Raw genomic sequence first — 22,832 nt, forward strand, 5'->3', positions numbered from 1 at the left:
GCATGATGTCCCCTTCACATCTCTGCCTGCCGCCTCAATGTATGCATTTCTAGAGCCAGCCTTGACGTACATGCAGTAAAGCAATGTTTTGTTTTCTTTCATTTGTGTATCTTATAGTTCTAGATTCCATTCAGTAAATTTGTTTTTATGTTTGGTATTGTTAAAATCTCATAGAATAGCTTCCATTCATCGAAAAAGTTTTTAATTCTCTATTCACTTTGTTTTCACATGAGCGAAAACATAAGTGAAAATTCCGGCTGGATAACTCCTCAAATCGCAGTCCAAAACAGAGCAGCTGCAATTAAGACTTCAACAGACAACACATTAAAAACACAGGCGCACACACACAAGCCATCACCCTCTTCTGCCTCATATAGACCCAATCAGACAAAGTGAAACAGCTCTTGTTCTGTCAGCAGTGCAGAGCGTCTGTCTCACAGTGCAGACAACAATGCCCAGGGCTGAGATAACAGGAAATGCCATCTTATCTGAGAGAGGGAGAAACTGCGAGATGAGAGGGTGTGATGGTTAAGTTCACTGTTTACCAACAATCTGAGCAAAAATCCAGTCATGTCCTCCTCTGTGAAAACCTGTCATTTACACAAACGCTTCGGCCAACAATGCTGCTGCACAACTAATTCAGAAAATGTAAAGTGGATGAATCAAATAAAAACAAAGGCGAATCCCTCACTTTCTTAATTTGAGTTCCATTTGAATGGCTTAGATTTGTTTAGATTGAGTCACCTATTGTGGGGAGTTTGTTTAATTTCACAGATGAAAGAACACCAATGATTTTTAGGAGTGTTTTCCTTGTTCAACCGTCTCTACAAGCTATTACATTAAATCTTAAAAGAAATACAGTCACAAAGCCTAGAATATTAAAAAGCTGTTTAGGGAGAAAACTTACATGGAAACATTTTAGTGACCATGAATGGTTAATTTCCAAGTTATATTTTTCCATGTATTGTTTTAAAATTCAGTTTTAGACCAGGACTTACAAATGTGACCCAAAATGACCAACTGTGAGTACAACACACCCATGACAACATGTCCATTTATCTAACAGGGAGATAACTGAAGGGCAGCACCCAATTCAGAGGAATAACTGTAGACATGTGTCACGCTGGGGTGGTGGTGTGGACCCAAATGCAGGATAGGAGCCAGGACTGCAGAATGAAGATTAATTTTAATGTCCAAAATACTCAACGCAAAAACACATGAAGCCAACATAAGCACAAGCATGAGCAATGGACCAGCACTGGGAACAGAAACCAAGGCGTCTAAAGACACATGAACAAAACGAGACACAGGTGAAGTGAATGAACTGAATGAGACCAGGTGAATCTAACGAACAGGAAAACAAAACAGGAAACCGCACAGGAGGGAACTAAACAGGAAAAACTACAAAATAGAGCAGGAAACAAGGAACTAAAGAGAACACGAAACATCACATCAGGACAGACATGAGAGTGAAAACACACGGTAAAAGAACACATCTTATTAAAACTCAATCCAATCTCTAACAGTTTTTTAATGCAAGGCTATGATAACATTTTGTGATTCACTTTTAAATCTTGCCATCCTCACACATGAGAGATTTGCTCTCATAACCAAACAGGTTGAGGTGAATCATGAGAACCGGCCTGAGAAACTTCACCAGTAATGCCCTAGACATCAGCAATGCCTGAACTCTGCAGCACTAAAGCCTGTTACAAACTCCACGAGAAGCGAGAACTTTCCGTCCGTAACGTTTTAAGTTATCTTGAGTAAAAAGATGCCGGGAAAACAATCTCCTTGGCAGAGGTAACAACCGGGTTCATTGCACATGAAAGCAGACATCACCCCCCCGCAGTGATCCCTCCCCGCTGCAGACGCGCTTCTCGTGGAGTATGTATGTACCTGACGAACAAGACGTTTTTTTCTTGTTCTTGCACCCTCGAGAACAAGAACTCAGTTCTTGTGTCTCGTGGAGTATGTAACAAGCTTAACACTCAACACACTAAAGCTTGTTACATACTCCACGAGAAGCGAGAACTTTTTTCTTGTTCTTGAGGCTCCGAGAAGAAAATGAGGTCATTTTGTTCTTGCAGCCTCGAGAACAAGAACTGAGTTCTTGCTTCTCGTGGAGTATGGAACAAGCTTAACTTTTACCCTAATCATGCCAACTAGAAAATGAACCACATTAAAACCACACTCACATGGCAGCAAAGTTGGGAGTTATTTTACAGTTTTTGTACTGATCTTTTATTGGTCAGCAAGGAACTTTTTCTTAATGTTGTTTTTTTTTTTTTAAAAAAAAAAAAAGAATGGTTGCCATTCTTTGGTCTGTTATTTAGTGGTATGCAGGACTTGGAGTTTTTTTTTTTTTTTTTTTTAACCAACATATGATATCTCTATTTTGTCCAACTCTTGATATCCAATACTGATATCAACTTATACCGATATTGTGAGTTGTGACAAACAAACAAAAATATCTGAAAAACTACACGACATCTCTTTTTGTTTGTCATTTAGAGTTAGAGGAGACTTAACTGAAGAGTTTGATATATACCATGTGAATGTTGTGTAAACGTTGTGTCATTAAAAATATCGATTATTGCATTATAATGTCGATATTGGCCGAAAATATAGGACATATATTTTTGGAATGTGATCAGCTGGACACTTCTGTCCTGCCAGCTCCACAGACATTCCTGTAGACCTTTATTCAGCTCATGTTACACAATCAAAGAGCAACTTCAACAGAAATACAGGGAGAAGGAGACGACTGAGAAACTTGTCCTCCTCTAATCTCACAGCATTACATGTTCTGTCTGAAGGGCTTTAATACAGCTCTGTTTGGAACAACGACGCTAACAGGTGACCTTAGAAATAATAAACAGATACAGATTAATCAAATCTGAAGGAATTTGGGCAATTTGGGATGGTATCGAGACCTGCATGGTGGCTGTGGAGGAAGTTTTAGTAAATGACAAACAATTTTAATTTCCAGCATGTGAAATTACTAACTTGGATTCCTGGAGGATAAAGAGTGATTGTGGTCTTAAAAAGACCTACTAAATAAATACAGTCCGTTTATTGTGAAATGAAGTGAGATACCGTGGCTTGACTTCACAAACAGACAGGGCACAAGTGGGTGCAAGACAAAGAGGAAGTGAAGGTGATGTACAGAGAAGGCAAAGGGAAATAATGTGTGTTTTGAGGGGTGAAAAGTGGAGAGAAGAATACGGAGAGAGAATGTCTGAAGCGGTTCCTAAGCCTGGCCGTCACGCATGCTTAACCTTGCGCTAACGTCTGTGCGATGCAGCTTGCATATTAATGATGAAGGGATATCAGTAGAGAGGCCTCCAATCAACCTTCAATATGCTCTCCAGGCAGGGGCGGGGGAGTGGGTTTGGGGTGTAGCAGGATGTGCAGTTCAACTGATACCTCTACAATAACAAAGCAAGGTATGGCTGATAAAACAGACACCTACGTGAACCTTTGACTAGATCTTAATAAGTAAGAATGTTAAATAAACCTTTTTTTTTCCTTTGTTCAGTTTTAAATAAATGTCTGATATATCAAGAAGAGTTCAGAACAAGAACAGTGTCTGTGTGTTTGTCTATCAAATGCAATCACTGTTGGCAAGTGTTTTGATGGAAAGCGTGCTCAACTGTGCTGCTGTTCTACAGTTTGGTGTCATTTGAGGCAAAAGCACAAGTGCCACTGCTAACAACATAAACAAAGGCTGACAGCATGGATGGTAGTTTCCAGTCATTGTCAGAAAATCACAATCTGAAATGCCCTCATTAATCCACAATCTACTACTCTGAATCCTTTACTTCACAAGAGTCAGTATCTTAAGCCCAAAGATAAACTTGATTCCCCAACACTACAGTGTGGAAAAATGGAAAGAGAAAGAGGGAAAGAACAGATCAGACAGGGAAAGAGAAGAAAACAATATGACTGTGTATTTCTAATTAAAATAGGAGTATTCAGGGACGCCCATGGGGTCCTATGGGACTGGTGCCAGGTGATAAACTCAGTCATCCATACTTTGCTCTTTCAGAGAAGTGATAAACACATTCAGGATGCTGTGCCTCCACATGCTATCTGATGCCGACAGAGTCCTTTTGTCACATTGATTCTTCTTAAAGACCCAAAGGTGTCCTGAGAGGGTGCCTTAAACAGTCCCGTTTGTTGATTGACACCTTATTTTCTGCCTGCGTCAATCAGAGGCTGTCTCCATCTACCTCATACAACTCAATAAGACCCTGTGCTTTGATACCACTCCCGTGGAAAGTTACATCTCTGGCAGTGGGGATAAGTGAGAGACTAGGAGGGATGCCAGCAGATAAAAGGAGACTTTGAACAGCTTTTATTTGTTGATCAGGTTTAAAAAGTGATTTCTATCAGCCCCATGTCAGTCTATTTGTCATCATATGTTGTTTTCACTTTTGTTTGAAAGTAAACCCAGAAAAAGGAAGAAACAAACCTGAGGATTTTATTCTTGGGTTTTCTTGTCATTTCAGACTGATGCTAATCTGAAACACTGTGAGGACTGACCATCAGTGTTGGAGAAACACAACAATGGAGAGTGGTGAGAGTTCTGTGTTCACACTGTTGTTCACAAGCATCCCACGAGAGCTGGAGAGGCTATTAGTTGCATAATGATCGTGAGATGTTGTAGTTCGTCTTCGCATAGGCAGCATGAGAGACAGATGGAAGTTGATTTTGAGGGATAAAACCATATGGAGAAAGTGCATTAAACAGACAGCAAAGATGGGATTACAGATTTGCACATGCAGTTCTCTTCATTGACCCCAAAGTAGCAAACAGTGGACACAGAAATGCACTAAACTTGCATTGTGTCAATTTAAAAAGAAGGGCACAGCTTTAAGATGAGGACCTTCACATGGATCAGAGGATACACTGGACTTAATCCAGCACAGTACTGTGTGGAAATTTAAAAGTGTAAATTATCAACACAGAGAGTAAGATGGGTGGGAAAGATGTGGGCCTGAGGTCTGGTTTGCAAAATGCAATCCACCATTTAGGTTGATGATCTCTCTGTGTTTGTGCTGTAATTGACTGGCAACCTGTCTAGGGTGTAGCCTGGCTCTCACCTGCTAATTGGTGGGATAGGGTCCAGCCCCTCTGTGACCCTGAATTAGACTAAGAGGCAGAGAAAATGAATGAATGAATGAATGAATGAATGAAAGAAATACCTCATTAGTTATATTCATAAGGTGACAAGAGGCGCTGAAATGATTACATTCCCTGCACAGTTGATGCTTTGCAATTTTATAACACAATGCATGTGTGCATCTGTGCGTGTGTGTCTGTGTGCGTGTATAATACTGGTCTATTTTTATTGTACTTCCCTTTTATGCGACTCACTGTCAGAGTCCGAGTGGCAGCCGGAATTGCCTCTATCAGACAAACACTCCCAGCATGCCTCAGTCTGCAGAGTGTTGCACTGTCAGCCTTCTGGAAAGATTCTGAGGTGCTTCGGTTCAGAAATAGCTTTGTGTCTGTATGCATGTCTGTATGTGTGTGTGTGTCTGTATCTGTGTGTAAAATAACATCTTTGCAGGACCATGTTTCAGACTTCATCAAATAAATGAGTGGCAGCCAAACTGTAGACTCAAAATAGACATTTATACACAACCCCCACAACTGTTACGTAAAATATAATAAAGATAAACAGAACAGATTTGATAAAAACACGCACATACATTCACACATCAAAAAACAGCTGCAAAACTGGAAGAAGGTGAAGACTTATAAGCATATGTGTGCCTCCAAGGCAGATTCATGACACACAGAGAAAAAGCAGGAAAAGGAATGTGCACTATGTGCTGCAATGTTTCACACTCATGACCACAATCCCAGAACTATGTGGAATGTGTCCTCTGACTGCCAGTGACTGAAACCTACACTCGTTGAACAACTGCAGTACACAGTCAGTGGCCGTGTACTGTCACTCCTAATCAAAATCAAGTGCAGAGCAAAACACAGGTATCGCTAGAGAGAGAGAGACAGAGAAAGCGAGAGAGAGAGAGAGGGAGAGAAAGAGAGATTGAAAGAGACAGGGAAAGAAAAGAGCTAAGCAGCGATGCAATCGAAGGGCTAAAGAAAGTGCTCTTCAGACACACAGGTGTAAAATACTGCCTCATATGCCATAAAATCCTGCACACAGAGATGGTAGCAATTTAAATTTTGGCATGAAGATTTTATTTTTCAACACACTTATTCTGCAAATATATTAGGGTGTCATTTTTGGGTTTCATTCAAGATAATACAGATCTTCCTGTTCAGGACAGACACTATGCTAGATGTTAAAGATACACTGAAGGATGGTTAATGAGATAGATTTTTTTTTTTTTGCTTGTTTTTCCTTTTTATATCAGGCATCCGATGGTAAAACATAAACTTTATATAAGTTTTCAATATGATATTGTGATACAAACAAATATTTAGATTATTGGGATAAATGATGTCCAATCAAGAAGTTTCAGAGTAACCCTTACTCTTCCCTTTTACACTGCTAAATGAATAAAATAAAAAAAATACGTTTCATAGTAGCAGAGCATCTTCGACTCCTTCCTTTATGACAGTCTCAGCACATTTAGCAGGGTAAGTGATGTAACTGAGCTCTGATGCAAACAGTGATGTGTTTCTTGCTGGATGTGTATATTGCTGGAAATTTCATTAAAGGGCACACTACATTGTCATTTTGGTTATAGTCTGCAAAAGTCTACACGTCCACATCTGGTTCTTCTTTAGCACAGAGGTGCCATGATATCTGTCTCGGTGAATATAAAACTTAAGAACCAGATATCTAGCAGCTGTAGTAATACAATGTGATTTTAGTAATGAATTGTTTTTACAGTTATCTATAAAGTCTTTTTAGAAAGCATTTTTCTTATCTTTGCATATTTTCTTCCACAAAAAAGCAAGTAAATTGAAATCATTAAGCCTTTCTGACAAAAGGGTTCCAGTCCTATTGAGTTACTCGGAGTAATTAACTAACTTAGAACTAGTTATTTCTGTTTTAGCAGCCAAAAGTGCAGCCTCTGGATCAAGAAAACTGATGCTTTTAAGAAACATCAGTTCTTTCAAGCAACAGAGCTGCTTGCGTCAGGGGTCTCGGGTGGCTTTATGGAGACCAACTGGACCAAAATGTTATTACTTCCATGTTTAAAAATTCAGTGCCAGTGTAGCATTAACTCTGCTCGGTTCAAGTGAAAAGTGTGTTGCAGCATGGATGCAAAATCAGACTTTCACTTTAAAAAAAAAAAAAAAAAAAATTATTACTGTTTAATGCTTTAATATCAACACTTCTGAACATGGCTTAATATGTTACGAGGACTGGCAGTCACAATCACCATTTGCAACTAGCTTTATAAACATTGTCTAGTGTTTTAACACCAGGAATTGTCTGTAGATCATGGTTAAAGCAACATTTATAAATCCTTTTTACAGTGCTGCCAGTTAATAATTTTAAGCATAAGGAGACTCTGGGGTTGTCTGCAGTAATATTTATAAACAAGACCGGTGATATTAGGATAGTAGTTTGAAGGGAAAATGAGCCAAACGATGTAATCTATGCTGATGAAGTGCAACCCTGCACTGTGGTTTTCCAAAGAAATTCACAAAAAACTAGACGGTTCAAATCACAAATAGAATGGGAAGAAACATTTAAAGAAAATTCAATTAAAGCAGTTCTAAAGAAGACTCTGCAGCTGAACAGTTCAACACCAGCACATGTTGGAAAAGCTGCATTAGTGACATCGGCTTCTGCTACATCATAACTGAAATACATTTATATGACTGTGTAGCCTGTGTACATGACATATAACATAATATATGCAGAAAAACAACAAAAAAAATCAACCTTGGTGAAAACTAAAAGTTGCATCAGGAGTGTCCAGTCAGTCTTTGAGGGCCGCTGTCCTGCAGGTTTTCAATGCATCCCTGCTCCAACACACCTGGCTTCCATTAAATGGATCCAACAGCCGATGAAGCTCTGCACAATGACTCATTAATTTAAGTCAGGTATGTTGGAACAGGGATACATGGAAAACCTGCAGGATTGTGGCGATTGTGTCCAGAGCTAGACACAAACAAGTAATTCCACTACTGAGAACATGTTCATTTATCATAAATATAACTAACATGACATTTTTGTTTTTGAGAGGTGCAACATTAAATAGATTATATATTAAAATGAAAAGATTATTTAAGAAAGTGTTTTTAGATTTTCTGGTTGCCCTAAGCGAGCATTATTTGTAGTCTGATATATGCCATGTTATCTAAGAATCTGTGGCATATTTAACACTGCTTCAGGGAAATTAAACACTTAAATGCATCTGTGATGATGTTTATTATACAGACAAAAAAACAGTAAACGGAGATCCATAGAGGTCAGCTGCATTTAAAACTCCTCTACATCTACATGGGCGAGATGCCAGAGGCCTATGTCTACAGGGGTCCATTCTGAGGTCAATACTACAACACTGTAAACTAATGATCCAGCAAATTCCCTCAGTCCTGCTCTCTCCCCTCCTCCTCCTTTCTCTCTGTATGTTGTTGCCCTCCATCTCTCCCACTCTCTGATCCCCTGCTGCGCTGCAGAAATGAGAAGCAACTGAAGGCTCAGCAGCGCCGGGTCGGCTCTGCTTCTCTGATACACACCACTGACAAACAAGGCTGCTTGTTAAAAGACAGCAAAAACTTTGGCTTGCTTGATTTTGCTGTTTCATCTAGTGTTTTCTTGATACGCATTTCTTCCTTCGGTCGTGACTTTGACTGTAATGCCCAGCAGATCCTCACTCTTGCAGCAAAATGTAAACACAGATAATGACATGATCTGCGACAACATAGTTTCAGTTAAACTATTAAATGGAAAAGCAACAAGTTTCTCTGCACAGTGATGGAAAGATTTCACCTCTTTCAGACATAAATAGCCAGTGTATATCTCAAAGAATAACCACGACAGAAGAAGTTATGTTTAAAAGTATGAGTATGCAATTATTTTATCCTTTCTTGTTGACTTTTAAAGCTTATTTAAAGCTTTAAAGCAAAGTTTATACAAACTGTTTCCTCTGAAAACAGCCCTTACAGATGTCAATGCACACAAGTCCTAAGATGTCAAGATATCACAGTAAACTGTTAAAAATGTTAAAGGGCTTTTGGGCAACTTCTGCACAACAAGTATTGTCTGGGTCTTAACATCAGAAGATGTTATCCTTCCAAGCACACACATAAAAAGATGTATGCAATTGTTTACACAAAGCATCTTCCTGGCCTGGAGCAAGCCTTTTATCTCTGCCTCTGTCAGTATATGCGATAAGGCAGCGATAAAGCAGAGCCCCACTGTTCAGTCCTTTTCATATTGATTCGGCATAAAGAATGGGGCTCATGGGACAGGGATGAACACTCAGTCACACTGTTGACAAACATGAGTGAACTGGATTCTGATATAAATGAGTGGCAGTGGGTGATAGTCAACATGAGGAGATTAATCTTGTTTTTATGGACATCTCTCATGACAAATAACACTTGATTGCTCTAACAGGTGGCAAAGACCAAAAAACACAGGTTTATCTCCCCGCATTTGTCATTCGGTCACACTCTTCCTCTCTAATCTCTCATTGGTTTTTAAAGATGCTTTTGTCTGCTCCAGTCATGGTCATGGCATAATATCACTACTTTCCGGATATCATCTCTATTCGCTGACTATCTCACCTTTTGTCTCCAAAAAAAGCAATATGCAGACTACACTGATTAAATTCCACTTAGAAAGGGAGGATTCACGTACTGAGAGGCCCGTGGGCTTGTATACCACATTCTGCAACTGGAAATTTAACTTCCTTAAAAACAGACCTCAGACAGCTCACGCTTGCATCGTCACCTCCTCTAATCTGATGCCTAACCATCTGTGTCCACAAGGGTTTTATTTTCAGCCCTTTCCGTTTAGCTGTCTATGAAAGTTTCTATCCTCTGACATGGACATGTCTATTGTGAAGTTTGCCAACACCACTGATTACAAGCAATGATGAGAGTTCATGCCAAGAGGAAATCAATAGTCAGGTACACAGAGAACAACCTGCTGCTCAATATCAACATAACCAGGGAGTTTTTTTTGGTTTGGTTTTTACTACAAAGAATAAGGCAAAGGTAAACACTCCAATCTGGGTCATCCTAGTAAACTTAGAAATGACTGTAAGGCCATCTTTTACAGTCAGTGATATGCAGATGTTTTATTACTATTCCTTTGTGTGTGTATGATTGCTACCTCACATGTCCTGTTTCAAGTGATAGCAGTGGTAAGAAATTAACCACAGGAAAGTTAGAGCTTCCAGTTTGCAGGATACAATATGCTGAGTTGACAAAGGGTTAAAGTGTGCGGGCAAATGTGACCAGATGTTCAGGTACACAGCATCCTTGATTTATATAACATTTTGGATACAAACACTCTTGCAATTACTGCTGTGATATTAACATGAACCAACTGCAAACCTTCCTTGTTGCCGATCTGGTTATTGATTACATCACACTAATACATCATTGTTGAACTACTTGAGTTATCAAATCATCCACATCTTTCAGTAAAAAAAGAGAGAAGAGTAAAAGAGAGTTTTACTTAGTGCATGTAAGCAGCTAAAAAAAAAACACCAATACCCATGCAGATCATTACTGATATCCAGGAGACGAGATGTTTGTGAGAAATTAGAAAGGATAGCAAAAAAAAATTAAAACCCACCACATCCATTTCTAGTATCTGTACCAGCAGACTTTGGAGGTAGTTTTCCTTTTTAAAGTTGTAAAACTAATGAACTCATGACAATGACACATATGTTCTGACATTAAGCCTTCTTTTGTATATAGCCTGCATTTAGTTTTGGTGAATAAAATAAAAAATAAAAATAAAAAAATAACATAAACTATATATATTTGTTTATTTGTGCATGTATTTACTTATTTATTTATTTATTACAGTCTGACAAAATATTGATTATCTTGAATCTTATCCTATAAGCATCAGGTTTTTTGTAACTTTAAATCTTTCCCTTTCTCTTTTTAGAATAATTCACAGCCAAATAAATAAATAATAAATAAATGAATAAAAGTGCTGAAGAGCAGAATTATGTGCAATTTCACAGGTTACAGCCTACATGTAAATGAATTGTTTCTAACATGTTAACCATATTAACCTTCACATCTACCTCAGCAGTACAGAAGGGATCGTTCCTGTTGGGAGGCAGTCTGGCTCAAACTCAGTTTTCAGTCTCATTGTCATTAAACAAAGCGAAGCCATGACAGGCATCCCCATTAAAAATAATTTCAAGCCAATGTGTAAACAGACACGGCCGTCGACGGTCTTCACCTCACTGTGGAGGTGAGTGGACCCGCGGATTTAACGCCAGGCAGTCTCTCAGAAAAGAGGCACCTTTAAAAACACGGCGGCGGATGAGCAGACAATTGCGTGGACTTTCTCGCCACTGCCGACATCGTGAACGTTTACTTATTCTGTTTAAAACTGTTCAGTTTGTTACCAAAACGGAAAAGGAGTAAGCTATCGCAACCACGTCCTCATTTCAGCTGAATGTTTAAAATAAATTATCTGGGATTTAACAGAAATACGACATGCAGAGGAATACCAACACAAGACAAGACGTGGAAGCGGATTCAGAATAAAACGTCTTAGCTCAAACCCCCCACTTTGTTCTGACCCACTCGCTTCCCTGACATCCAAATCCCCACGGTAAAAATGTCTATCTTTCTTCAAATAAATGTGCAGTCAACTTTCCAAGCCTCGCAGAGCGCTGCGCAGAGCCCCATGCCTCCGAGTGTGTCTCCTTGCGCCCACCCCAACCGCAGCTCTGTGTGTGACTGCCCCCGGCCGCTCGTGAACTTCCCTCACAGCCGCAGTTTCCTCCCCCCATAAATAAAACTTACTTTTCTCTGGCTTGGCTGTCGGACGGCACGTTGCTACTTTTGCCTTTGGCGTACATGCTTGCAGAGAGCCCCGATTGTCACGCACCTGTCAACCCATCACAACCTCCCTGGGCACAGCCCCGTCACCATGGCGACACAAGCAGCGTCGTCTCCCATTGGATGCCCCGCTGTTCAGGACCGCCCGCTTACTATGGTAACCACCAGCGAGTGACAGCTCAATTGCCACGCCCATCACCTGGAAACCCCACCCCCCTCTCCGCTCCACTTCTCTCTCTATCTCAGTTGCCCAGTCTGTCTGTCTGAAGTCTGCCTGTCAGTCAGTATTGCTACCATTCCCTTCCCTGATTGGAAAAGTTCTCCTGACATGTAGGCAGACTGACACACACATATTCGCAAATACACCCTCACACACACATCTGCAGTCCCTCACTCCTTTTCTCCTTCCAGTGCAGAGGGGAAGGATTTGAAATCATTTAACAAGGATTTTAAACAACTGGCTTTGGCTGTTCCTTCTATAGATAATCAAACCCTCCACAGACATATACACACACACACACACACACACACAGTACACTGTGCAAAATAACCACAACTACATCTCCATCCATGTTAATTTACATAGGTGTGAACGGAGCAAAACGTGTGGGGTTGCGAACAGGCATGTGCCACCAGGGACTTTAAAAGCCATAGCCAGGATACACAGGGAGGGTGAGAATCATGTTTCCACTATAGGCTTTCGAAGCATTGCCACTGTGCAGGATACACCACAAAGAGAAGATCTCTGTACATCAATGTCATAATGCAGCGCAGAATGTGGATGACTGGCACAAAATGTAATTATAACCTGTTGGATTAGCTGGTACAGTATGCGCTAAAGCCCAGTTGTAGTATCTGGAACTGGATGTGAGGAGAGGTAGAAGTTATGCAACTGACTATCCTGGCAGTTAACAGGAAAAAGGGGTTCAGTCCACTTTCACAATAGTACTCATGAAAAATCCCCTGAGAGATTCCACACAAGCTCTCCGAGAAGGACCACAGTTTGGTGTCGTTTAGATATGAAAAGTGATGTAGACTGCCATACAAAACAGCTGATTCCCAGACAGTATGCTCTAGAAAGACACAGATTGTTTGATTGTGTGTGCGCGCACACACTAAGTGCATAGCACAGGGGCAGCAGTGTTTATGCTTACGCAATGCTCCTGCGATGTGACCCAGTTGGAATGGATGTACGCTGCTTCATTCGCTGCTCTTCTCTTACTCTCTCTACTTGCCTCTCCATCTCTTCCTCACTGTCTCATCTTTTCATCCCTTATTTTCTGTAACTTCCCCCTGCTTCCTCCCCAATATGCCAAAAGACGACCACCCCCCATCTTCACAACCAATGGAAAGAAGAGGAGGGAGGATGGGGGTTCTATTTCAGACACACCGAACTTTTAGTTTTGGGATAAGTCCCTATGGGTCGATCACCATGACAACCACTCACAGGCAATAAGTATGTACTCTAGAGGATGGAAGAAGAGAAAGAACAAAGAAGAGGTAGAAAAAGTAGGAAGTGGAGAAGGAGGGAGACATAAAGATTAACAGGTCAAATCAAGGGAAAAAAGTCAAACCCGAGATAGATAGATAGATAGATAGATAGATATATAGATAGATAGATAGATAGATAGATAGATAGATAGATAGATAGATAGATAGATAGATAGATAGCCTTTGTTTTACTGTAGAGGAGATCTAGTCTGACTGTTAAGTAGGTCAGTCAATTCTTGTAAATTTACCCCAAAACTGGAACAATTAGGAGTTATTGTGCTGGTAACTGCCTGTGGACTGCAGAGATTATCCACCTCGGTGTAGCAAGCTAAGCATCTAACCCAGCAATACACTGGACCAGCCACTGGTGCAGCTGTTCTCCAGTAGCTGCCAACTAAAACATTGAAGTTAGTAGCCAATGGGATGGGAATCAAAAATTAAGTTATGTTTGCTGCAATGTGAATAAACAAGTCACCCAAAATCTACAGCCATGAAGAGATTGTGGGTGTAGTAACCTTACTGTTCACAAATCGGGAGACATTTCATGCATTTCAGCCTATCCTTTATTGCTTGCTCACTCCTGTTCAGCCGCTTTTTAACACTCTGTAGGACCCCCGTCCACTTAAGTGCCTGACTTAAAAGAGAACAGATCAATTTCATCTTAACCACTTTAGCGTAACATCCTAACATAACATCCTAACAGTGGGTGCTGTTCTTCCATCCACACAGAATTTCTATTAGATCAGAGCCTATATATTTTTTCTGTTTTTACTTCTTCTTTTCTATTTGATTATTTGATTTCACAGAACCTAACCTCTCTGCCTGCTAATTTGTTCTGAAAATCTACTACTGACCTCAGGCTAACTGTATACAAAACATACTTTACCTACCACATTCAGAAAATCCTACATATTTACTGAACATACACTCAGTTACTGTGAGGTAGAGTAATACCAAAATACATCCATTTTTATATGTTTACCCTCTTTTTTTGGCAGGCATCTTGTTTCTTTTCTTTCATTTGTATCCCATTTTAACACACACATACAACAGCGTGCACACACACATCCTCCCCAGCTTTACAGCAACTGCTTTGGCATTTTGGCAAACAGCCTCTGTTTACTGAGCCTGTCGATGGGCTTTGTAATTGTATATTTCCACTGAGAGTGTCCATTGGTGAGGACACTAATTAGCAAACGATTAAGCTCTCACACAAAAGGGAGATTAATTGCTGTTGAAGTTTACAAAAGCTTGTGGTTCACTAAATAATTTAGTGAGAACAATTGCACACCTTGTCACATTGTCTTATTTTTCTTTTGTTTTGAGATAGGTAAGTGCTGGTGTCAAGGATCAGAATATATCATTGCCCAGCAGTAGTTTCCTGAAGTGGGCAATTTTTCTCATGCTCACTTTAAATCAAGACAACACAGGTTGATGCATCCATGCAAACCAAAGTGAAGGTTCCAGTCACATTTTTAAATTTGTAAAGTCAAACATTCTCTGTTTTGTCTTCCCTCCGTTATCTGCTGTTGTGGAGGGTGTCCCAACCAAAAAGTTTGTCATTGGTGGAAAAATTACACATCTCATAAGATTGGCTAAGATAACTTCAAACTTAATTTATTAAGTACTTTTCATTATACTGGCAACACAAGGTGCTTTACGTTACAAACAGTTTCTGCTTGTTAAAAAAAAAAAGCCTTCACATACCAAAGTATTAAATTAAAAACAAATAACCCACAATCTTCTTCATACATGCCATGCAAGCCATGCAACGCTAAAGTTGCTCCCATAAAAATCAAATTGTTTTTAGATGACCTACGCTGTGCACTTTTGGAATTTAGTTGATAAGAGATTGATTCAGCTTCAAAATAATTGTAGTTTGCAAAGATCAATATGCTGCAAATCAGAAGTTAGTGAACTAAACTCTTCGTTCAAAGGGAAAAATAAGAAGTTTGCTTTCAAAAACTGATGTAAAAGGAAAGTAAGAGATGAAAATATCCTATTAAATCAGATTCCACATATTATTCATTTCATGGTGTCTACAGTTAAGCTGTGCTGAAAATATGAGTCCTGCTGTGCCTGCTCTTCTGTTCTTATGCTAGCTGATGCAATAGATTAATGCCTGCTTGCAAAATAGCCAATGCAGAGTTTGCAAGGAATCAACCTGCTAAAATAAATTCAACTTAAAGTTCAAGGAAGTATTTATCACAAATGCAGTCATGCTTACCGAATGTGTTCAGTGCCAAATTGTTAATACACATTACAAACACATACCCCCCAAAAAAATAAAATAAAACACAAAGGTGTTGTCCAGAGGAGTTTTGAACACATGAACAAATATTGTATACATGTGGCTATCTATGTCTGTATTGTTGCATTCAGTACATATCTGATTTGAATTGTGGGATGCAGTTAGTCATTTGCCATTAAAGTGCAGTTTTAAGATGTTTAAACAAGGTGATGAGAAATTACAGACAGTAATAAGAAGGGAGAACATGCGCTTTTGTCTCTGAGTTTATTTTACTCACAACACTGATTTATACAGCAATTAGGCAGCTGTTAAATGGTTTATAAATAAAAGGGCCTCTGACATTTCGACTCAACAGATGTTCAGACCTCACTGAAATCGTATGACTTTATTGTGATGACTGAGTTGTCGGCAGCAATACACCATCTGTATACAATGAAAAATGAGCATGACTATGATGTAGATGTAAATATTACACATGTAGTTGCTGCAATCACTGCAATCATTATAATAGTAAAGAGTCAAATAGTCCCACTTTGTTATAGTGATTAGAATATACTGGGGGTTTTTTTAATAGAAGGAGGCAGAGAATCAAACCATCTTAATTCCAACATTTAAAATATACCTTTTTTCAGTTATTCTGGATTTAACGTCTTCACATTAATTACACTGCTGAGACGAAGGAGAAATTTAATCTTGGGATTAATCTATGAAAAAGAGCAGTTGAGCCAAGGTGGAAAACTCCATCACAATTAGAGGTATGCAGAGCCTTTTTCTGAATTCTGAGCAGGTTTTCCATCGCTGAAATTCCTGATGATCTGAGCTGGGTTGAGCGTGTGCTGGGTGCTGATGTGACTGACAGAGCAGCGGCGGAGCGCTGGTCGGGCTGCCGCAGAGGACTCTGGGAAATAAGGCTGCAGATGAGTGCGACCCAAAAAACAATACAGGGGAGAGGGAATTGGATGAACGTTTGTGTGTAAGTGTGTGTGTGTGTGTGTGTGTGTGCACCAAGTAAGTGCTGCTTATGCTTGCAGCCTACAGCACATTCTCCTATCAGTGACACAAAGAGAACAGCATGCCTAAATGAATAAGGGGAGATAACTGAGAATTGTTCAGGTGGTGAACATGTGTTTATGTCCTCATATGAAAAGAAACTATGTATTCATTTTAGTATGCACAATAAAAAGGGAAGTTTATTGTTATTGACTTCTGGATACAGTGATTACCCCCTAACTGGAGTTAATGTCAGCTATGTGGAGCTTTTCCACATCTGTCTACTGCTGTGATTTTCTGACAGTCAATTTTACAGCTAGTAAAGTCATTCTTTAAGCAGTCATAAGTCTTTTTTTCCAGACAGCAGGTAGGCAGCTTGCTGTTCACTATCAGCAGAGCAATATCAGCGGGCAGTGACAGCTACCGCCCAATATTTCCTCAAATACAGGTAGAAACCAAAGAAAGGACCATAACCTAACCCTGCAGGTACTGGACATCTGTGACTGAAGGATGTTAACATAAATTCAGGTAACCCGTTAATCTTTAAACTGCCTGTTCAATTGTTCCGTAGAGGAAAATTTTAATTAATGCGAATGAATCCAATAAAACTTATGGACACAAACATGCCTGAGTCATTTTTACCGCTTGGTTAAGTTGTGTAATACCAAAAATGTTTTAAGTGTTTGATATCCAGTTACTGTTTTAAGTTTTAACCATTTGCATATTGTTACTATATTTCTGATAGCTATCTCATTCCCTATGTCATATCCTTGTCGGCATATTGATACCCTGGAGTTGATACTTTCATACCAGCCTGCGAAAATATTGGATTCAATATATATATATTTTTTTTTAAAAATATTCTCACCCTTTAAAAATAACAGCCATTCATTTTTTAAAAAGTTTCTCTAAAAACACAAAACGATTGGTCTTTTGTAGATATCTGGTTAAGATTTTTGTATTTTTAAAAAACCTTGAAAAAAAATTACCTAAGCCATCATTTTAAGAAGGTGACAACATGAAGATACCACTCTGATGATACAAAACATGCATTTTTTTCAGTTTTGAAGTTTTAGGAAATTGGTCTTGATATTTTACTGGTTTAATACAGATACTGCTCATTATGTGTTATTGTACCTATCATGTTGTTACATGTCATATCTTTTATTTAATGAATGTAAAAAATCTTATATTAATTTATGGTTGAAATATTAATGGTAACCATTTTATAAAGATTTATTTTTTTTAATCTAATTTTTGTTTAATTTACTCATTATTACATTTTATTACTGTTATAAGAAGTTTTCCGTTAAGTATTGATGTTACTGAGTTTTATTTATATTTCATATGGCCAATGAATATGCAATAAATATGTTGATGACAGGGGTGTAGTGCTCCCTCAAGAAGTGGGTGTACTCTCATTTTTTTGCCTTTGTTTTAAAAACAGAAAAAAGTAGCCCAGAAAAACGCTGTTGTGGAAAAAGTGACATGTAAGACCACTCTATTAAGTTTATCCCAAAAATTCATCAGTATATTTGTTCATTGACACATAGTTTCTGCTCTTAAATTTCCTGGAGGAAGAGTTATGAAATGACTAAACCAATACTGGCACACAGACTAGTGAGATACAGGCTCACATATATAAATAAGTCTTTATTATGTCTATGTTCAGGCTAAAGTTAACGTAGCCGTTGGCCAACTGCACCAGGGTAGTATAGATAACCTTGGCTGAGCTTCTGTTGCATGTGTAGGGACGTTTGTTATTGTAAAAGCAGCATCCCATGGGGTTTAGAAGAGGGTATACTCAATGCTGATTGAGGTGGGTATACTCCATATACCTGTGTATACCCGGGACGGCACCACTGTTTGATGAACATGGTGCAATCTGGATTTTTCTTTAAGGAGAAAAAGTATCAATCTCCATATCAGTATGAAAAGGACCATGAAAATATTGTGTTGACAAGTAAAAACGTTGGCTTTGCTCTTCCCCAGATGGAGCCCCCACACTCAGTTTCCATCCCCCATTCTGGAACTGTGAGACACTGCAATATATATAAATATATAAAATGCTCAGATATCTCCAGAACTTCATCCACAGCTTTATTAAACTAATAAACTCACATTGATAAGGCATGATACTTGCTACTAAAGCAAGTATTACACTAAAGGCAAGTTGAAAAAAACAAACATAACTTTGTCAAGTTTATTTACTGTTAAAAAGTGCCACAATTCTCATAAAGCCCTGACAACTAAACTTTATCAGATGTTCTCACTGAAGCAGCTCCAAACCATGAGTCTTTTGGTGTTCACTTTGTCTCCTCTCTGAGCTCTCTCCAGCCAGTACATGTCCATCTGATACTGACTTTTTTCTTGTTTCTTACTCTGACACTTTCTCTTTCTTTCCCTCTCTTTCTCCGAAATTATTCTTTATTCTTTGCTAAATTGCCTATGGTGCACGGCCCTTGATTGTGTGTGATGTGGTGAAATTTGGTTTCGTTGCTGTAAAACATGCTGCAGGACACAATTCATGTCACATTTTTCACATTTTCTTTACACACTTTCTAATCTTAACACAAATCCAGATCAAGGACGAGTAAAGGCTCTAACCTGGGTCAATGTGTCCCCCACCAGAAACTCTTCTCACCCGGGCACCATCCTTATGCCTAACTGATGGACAATGGTGGTCCTGCACCGAAGGCAGCACAGGGATGGGGTTCCAATGACTGCTAGACCTTTTACATCTATAAGTTTCTTATTTGCCTTGATGGTAACAACAGCAGGGTGGCAGATAGGATGGAGAGCCTGGTTTAAAGCACTCATCATGCTCTCTTTCCTGGAAAACAGGGGACTTTCATTTTTAATCAGAGGATTTCTGATCAAGCTGCATCTACTTTAAACAGGAAATGATAACTAAATGAGGAAGAAACAGGACAACAGTGTTTTGAGTCATGATATCTCATTTCTCACTTAGTCGTAGAGTTTACAGGGAAAATCAAGTGGATATGACCTCGAGGATCTCAGATGTAGGATGAAATAGTGGCAGACAGGTTCAAAGTAAATATTGCCTTTTGGTGATTAGGTCCCCTGTAATAAAATAAAATAAAATAAAATAAAATAAAATAAAATAAAATAAAATAAAATAAAATAAAATAAAATAAAATAAAATAAAATAAAATAAAATAAAATAAAATAAAATAAAAGGATGATCCATACTATAAATCTAAAGGGGAAAAAACATGACACAATATGGAGAAATTGGGTTTTCCTCAGTTTTAACAGACAGTTTTATAGCTCTTCAGCAGCAGTGTTTTGAGAGGTGATGATTATGTGATTTTAGAGCTCAATGTGAATGTTTTAGCACCGTCAGTTTTGTACATCAAACACACACACACACAGTCTAAAAACCCATTCAGTGTAATTATGTTAGTTGATGTTACTTCTGACATAGCATCCACTTTTATAACTGTGTAAAATACACAGAATCACACTTTGACAAACGCCCTCAGAATAAAGTATAATGAATAAGTATAATGTCAATTTTCTATTAGGATTAATACCCAGAACTCTCATACTTCCACTTATGTCTCTGCCAAAGTTGGCATCAACAAAAAACTAAAATCTCTTGGAAGAAGAAGACGGCAGATTTTCTCAGTAAAAGCTCTTATATAGTTGGTGCTAAACGATCAATTTTAAACAGCAAAGCCTTTTTCAGACATAAAGAGTATCATAACATTTTGCCTAAAGCTGGAAAAGAGGAGTGATCTGGCTTTGTCTGTGTCTTCATGCTCCACTGGCTGCTTTAAAAGAAAGAGTGTTGCTCTGTTCCTCGCTGAGGTCTTTGGAAGGTGAACGGTAATTACTAAGGGAGGATTTAGAATGACAACGGAACAAAGCACCTCTTTTGTCTTACTGAAGTAACTTACTCTGAGATGGAGCACTTCTTCAGGCACAAACTTCATACATGAGCAAAGCATGTGGGTTGGTATTTCTGTTTTATGTCTGTTTATTTGGGGATTAACCCCGGACAGATGAGATGCAGTTCTACTGACAGAGATTTGTGGACAGCATTTGAAAACTATGCTGTTTACAACTCATTAGCTGCAGTATTGTCTCTGTGGTAAATGACATCATAGTGGCAGTAGCTTTTAAAGTCTGACCACAGAGGGACAGAAACCACAAACTATGATGCTCTTTTATGAAAGGATTCTTTCACTCTGACTTCATCATGTAGACTTCTCAGGAAACCCCAAGCAGGTTTACTCCATTGTCTGATGTTATATAAAAGTTATAGGAGGGAAAGACTTTTACTGAAATAACAGCCATGGCTTCAAACAAAGACTCTTTGTCACACACGTACAACAAAGAATAAACAGAAAGAAAAAATGTAGACACAGATATGCCAGTGTGTAACGTGCTTTAAACGAAACAGAAACAAACCAAAAACCAAAAAAAGACAACATTTGGAAGCATGATTTTTTTTCCCCTGGTGATATAACGCCATGTTTTCCTGTAGCTAAGTGAACATAACTGGAAGCTGATCAGTAGGAAGCTAGCCAAGAGTTTGGCTCTGCCTGGTTGCCGAATCTTTCAGCACCCTTCAGGAGACTCCTAAGTTCTGACCAGCATTGTTTGTGAAGAAGAAAGCTATCAGAGGATCTGCACAGGATTAGGGCTGCCAACTGTTCTCTCAGTGGCTTCCTGTTTTGCCACAGGAATTCTTGTAGTGGGAGCAAAAAAAATAAAATAAAACAAAACAACAGCACAAATTCAACATGTTCAACCCTGTCCTGTCAACATTTCCGCGTGATACATAAAAAAAATGTCTACATTTCCTTTAGTAGCTAGAAAATATTTCCATTACATATTAAACTTCTTGCATGTGTCGGTCAAATGAATAATTTATGATTTTTGATGTTAAGTCTGCCTGATGGTTTTGGAATCTAACCATATACAAATATGTAAATAAGCCAATTTCTCTCAATTTTGGACGATGAAATTTTATGTAATGTTGATGTTGCATTTATTGGTTGAGACATTATATATCCTATCAGCCCAATATAAAAAAATCTGATGAATTTCAACTGGTTGACTTTCTGTCCATCATCATCTCCTTTTGTCTTAGTCCCATTGACCGTCATTCCTCTCAAACTTCTTCTCCCTTTTTTCCTCTCTTTGCTTTCTCTCTTGGTTTTTAACAGACCTCCTCTTGCTTTTCTCCTTCGATATAAATTGCAAATGGCAGCAGTGCTGACTGCCAGAGTAGCTCCTCAATGTCATTAAAGCTGACCCTGTGGATTAACCAGAGGAAAGAGGTGGTGTGTAGAACGTATAGATCAATAAAACTGCTTATCCTCTGGGTTTTATTTCACTTCACTCTGGATTTAGGTCTTCCTAACTGAAATGTACTCCGTCTATCTCAAACAAAAAGCAACAGGGTTATAATTAACTAAAACCGCTGGAACACAAACTTCTTCAGAAGGCAAGGGGAATAATTAAAGTTATGAAATCTAAATATTAGTTTACAGGACATGTTGTATGAGCCAGTTAACTCAAAATGCCAGTCGCTGTCATCTAGATGATTTAATAAACAATATTGCATCATATCTCACAGGTAGAGATGGCAACAGTTATGTGTTTGTAGAGTCAAACTGCTAGAGTCAAACTTTCTTATAAATGGACACGTGAAACTTCATTCAACCAACATTCATGTACATCCGCTTTCACACATGTGCATTTTTAATAACACATCATGAAGGCAGTGTGCTAAAACCCTCCATTCATTCATCTCCATCCATACATTTATCTTTGTATCTACCTGTGTTGTCCTGCTCAAGTTCACAAAGGATTGGGGCTTATTGCAGCTGATATTAGATTAGAAGTAGGGAACATACTGGATAAACTGTTTTTTCAACATACAGGTTGAAATCCTGTTGATCTTGATGGCCGAATTCAGGAGTGAAACATCTGTCATGAGACAGCAAGTGATAATCTAGTCAAACCCAGCAAGTAAAAAGTAAACCCTAAAGCAACGCTTTGAGACGTTGGTAAATTTGTTGTAATGGAAAAAGTTATAACAAATCACTTAGATAAAGAATAACTCCCACTAAAAAGACTG

At 38.7% G+C, this 22,832-nt stretch overlaps 1 protein-coding gene across 22 annotated transcripts in view; it reads right to left on the minus strand.

The window, feature by feature from the left end:
* Nucleotides 1-12,045, minus strand: part of ssbp2a (single stranded DNA binding protein 2a) — a 52,602-nt gene extending 40,557 nt beyond the window's left edge. For all 22 annotated transcript variants that reach the window (XM_079251283.1, XM_079251274.1, XM_079251278.1 and 19 more), the window contains exon 1: nucleotides 11,950-12,045. In XM_079251283.1, the coding sequence (XP_079107409.1) occupies nucleotides 11,950-12,005 (56 nt within the window). In that variant the 5' untranslated portion in view covers nucleotides 12,006-12,045. The remainder of the gene's footprint in view (nucleotides 1-11,949) is intronic.
* Between the last annotated feature and the right edge of the window lie 10,787 nt (nucleotides 12,046-22,832).

This window comes from Telmatherina bonti (genome assembly GCF_933228915.1).
Source record: "Telmatherina bonti genome assembly, chromosome: 13".
In the NCBI taxonomy this organism is placed as follows: Eukaryota; Metazoa; Chordata; class Actinopteri; order Atheriniformes; family Telmatherinidae; genus Telmatherina; species Telmatherina bonti.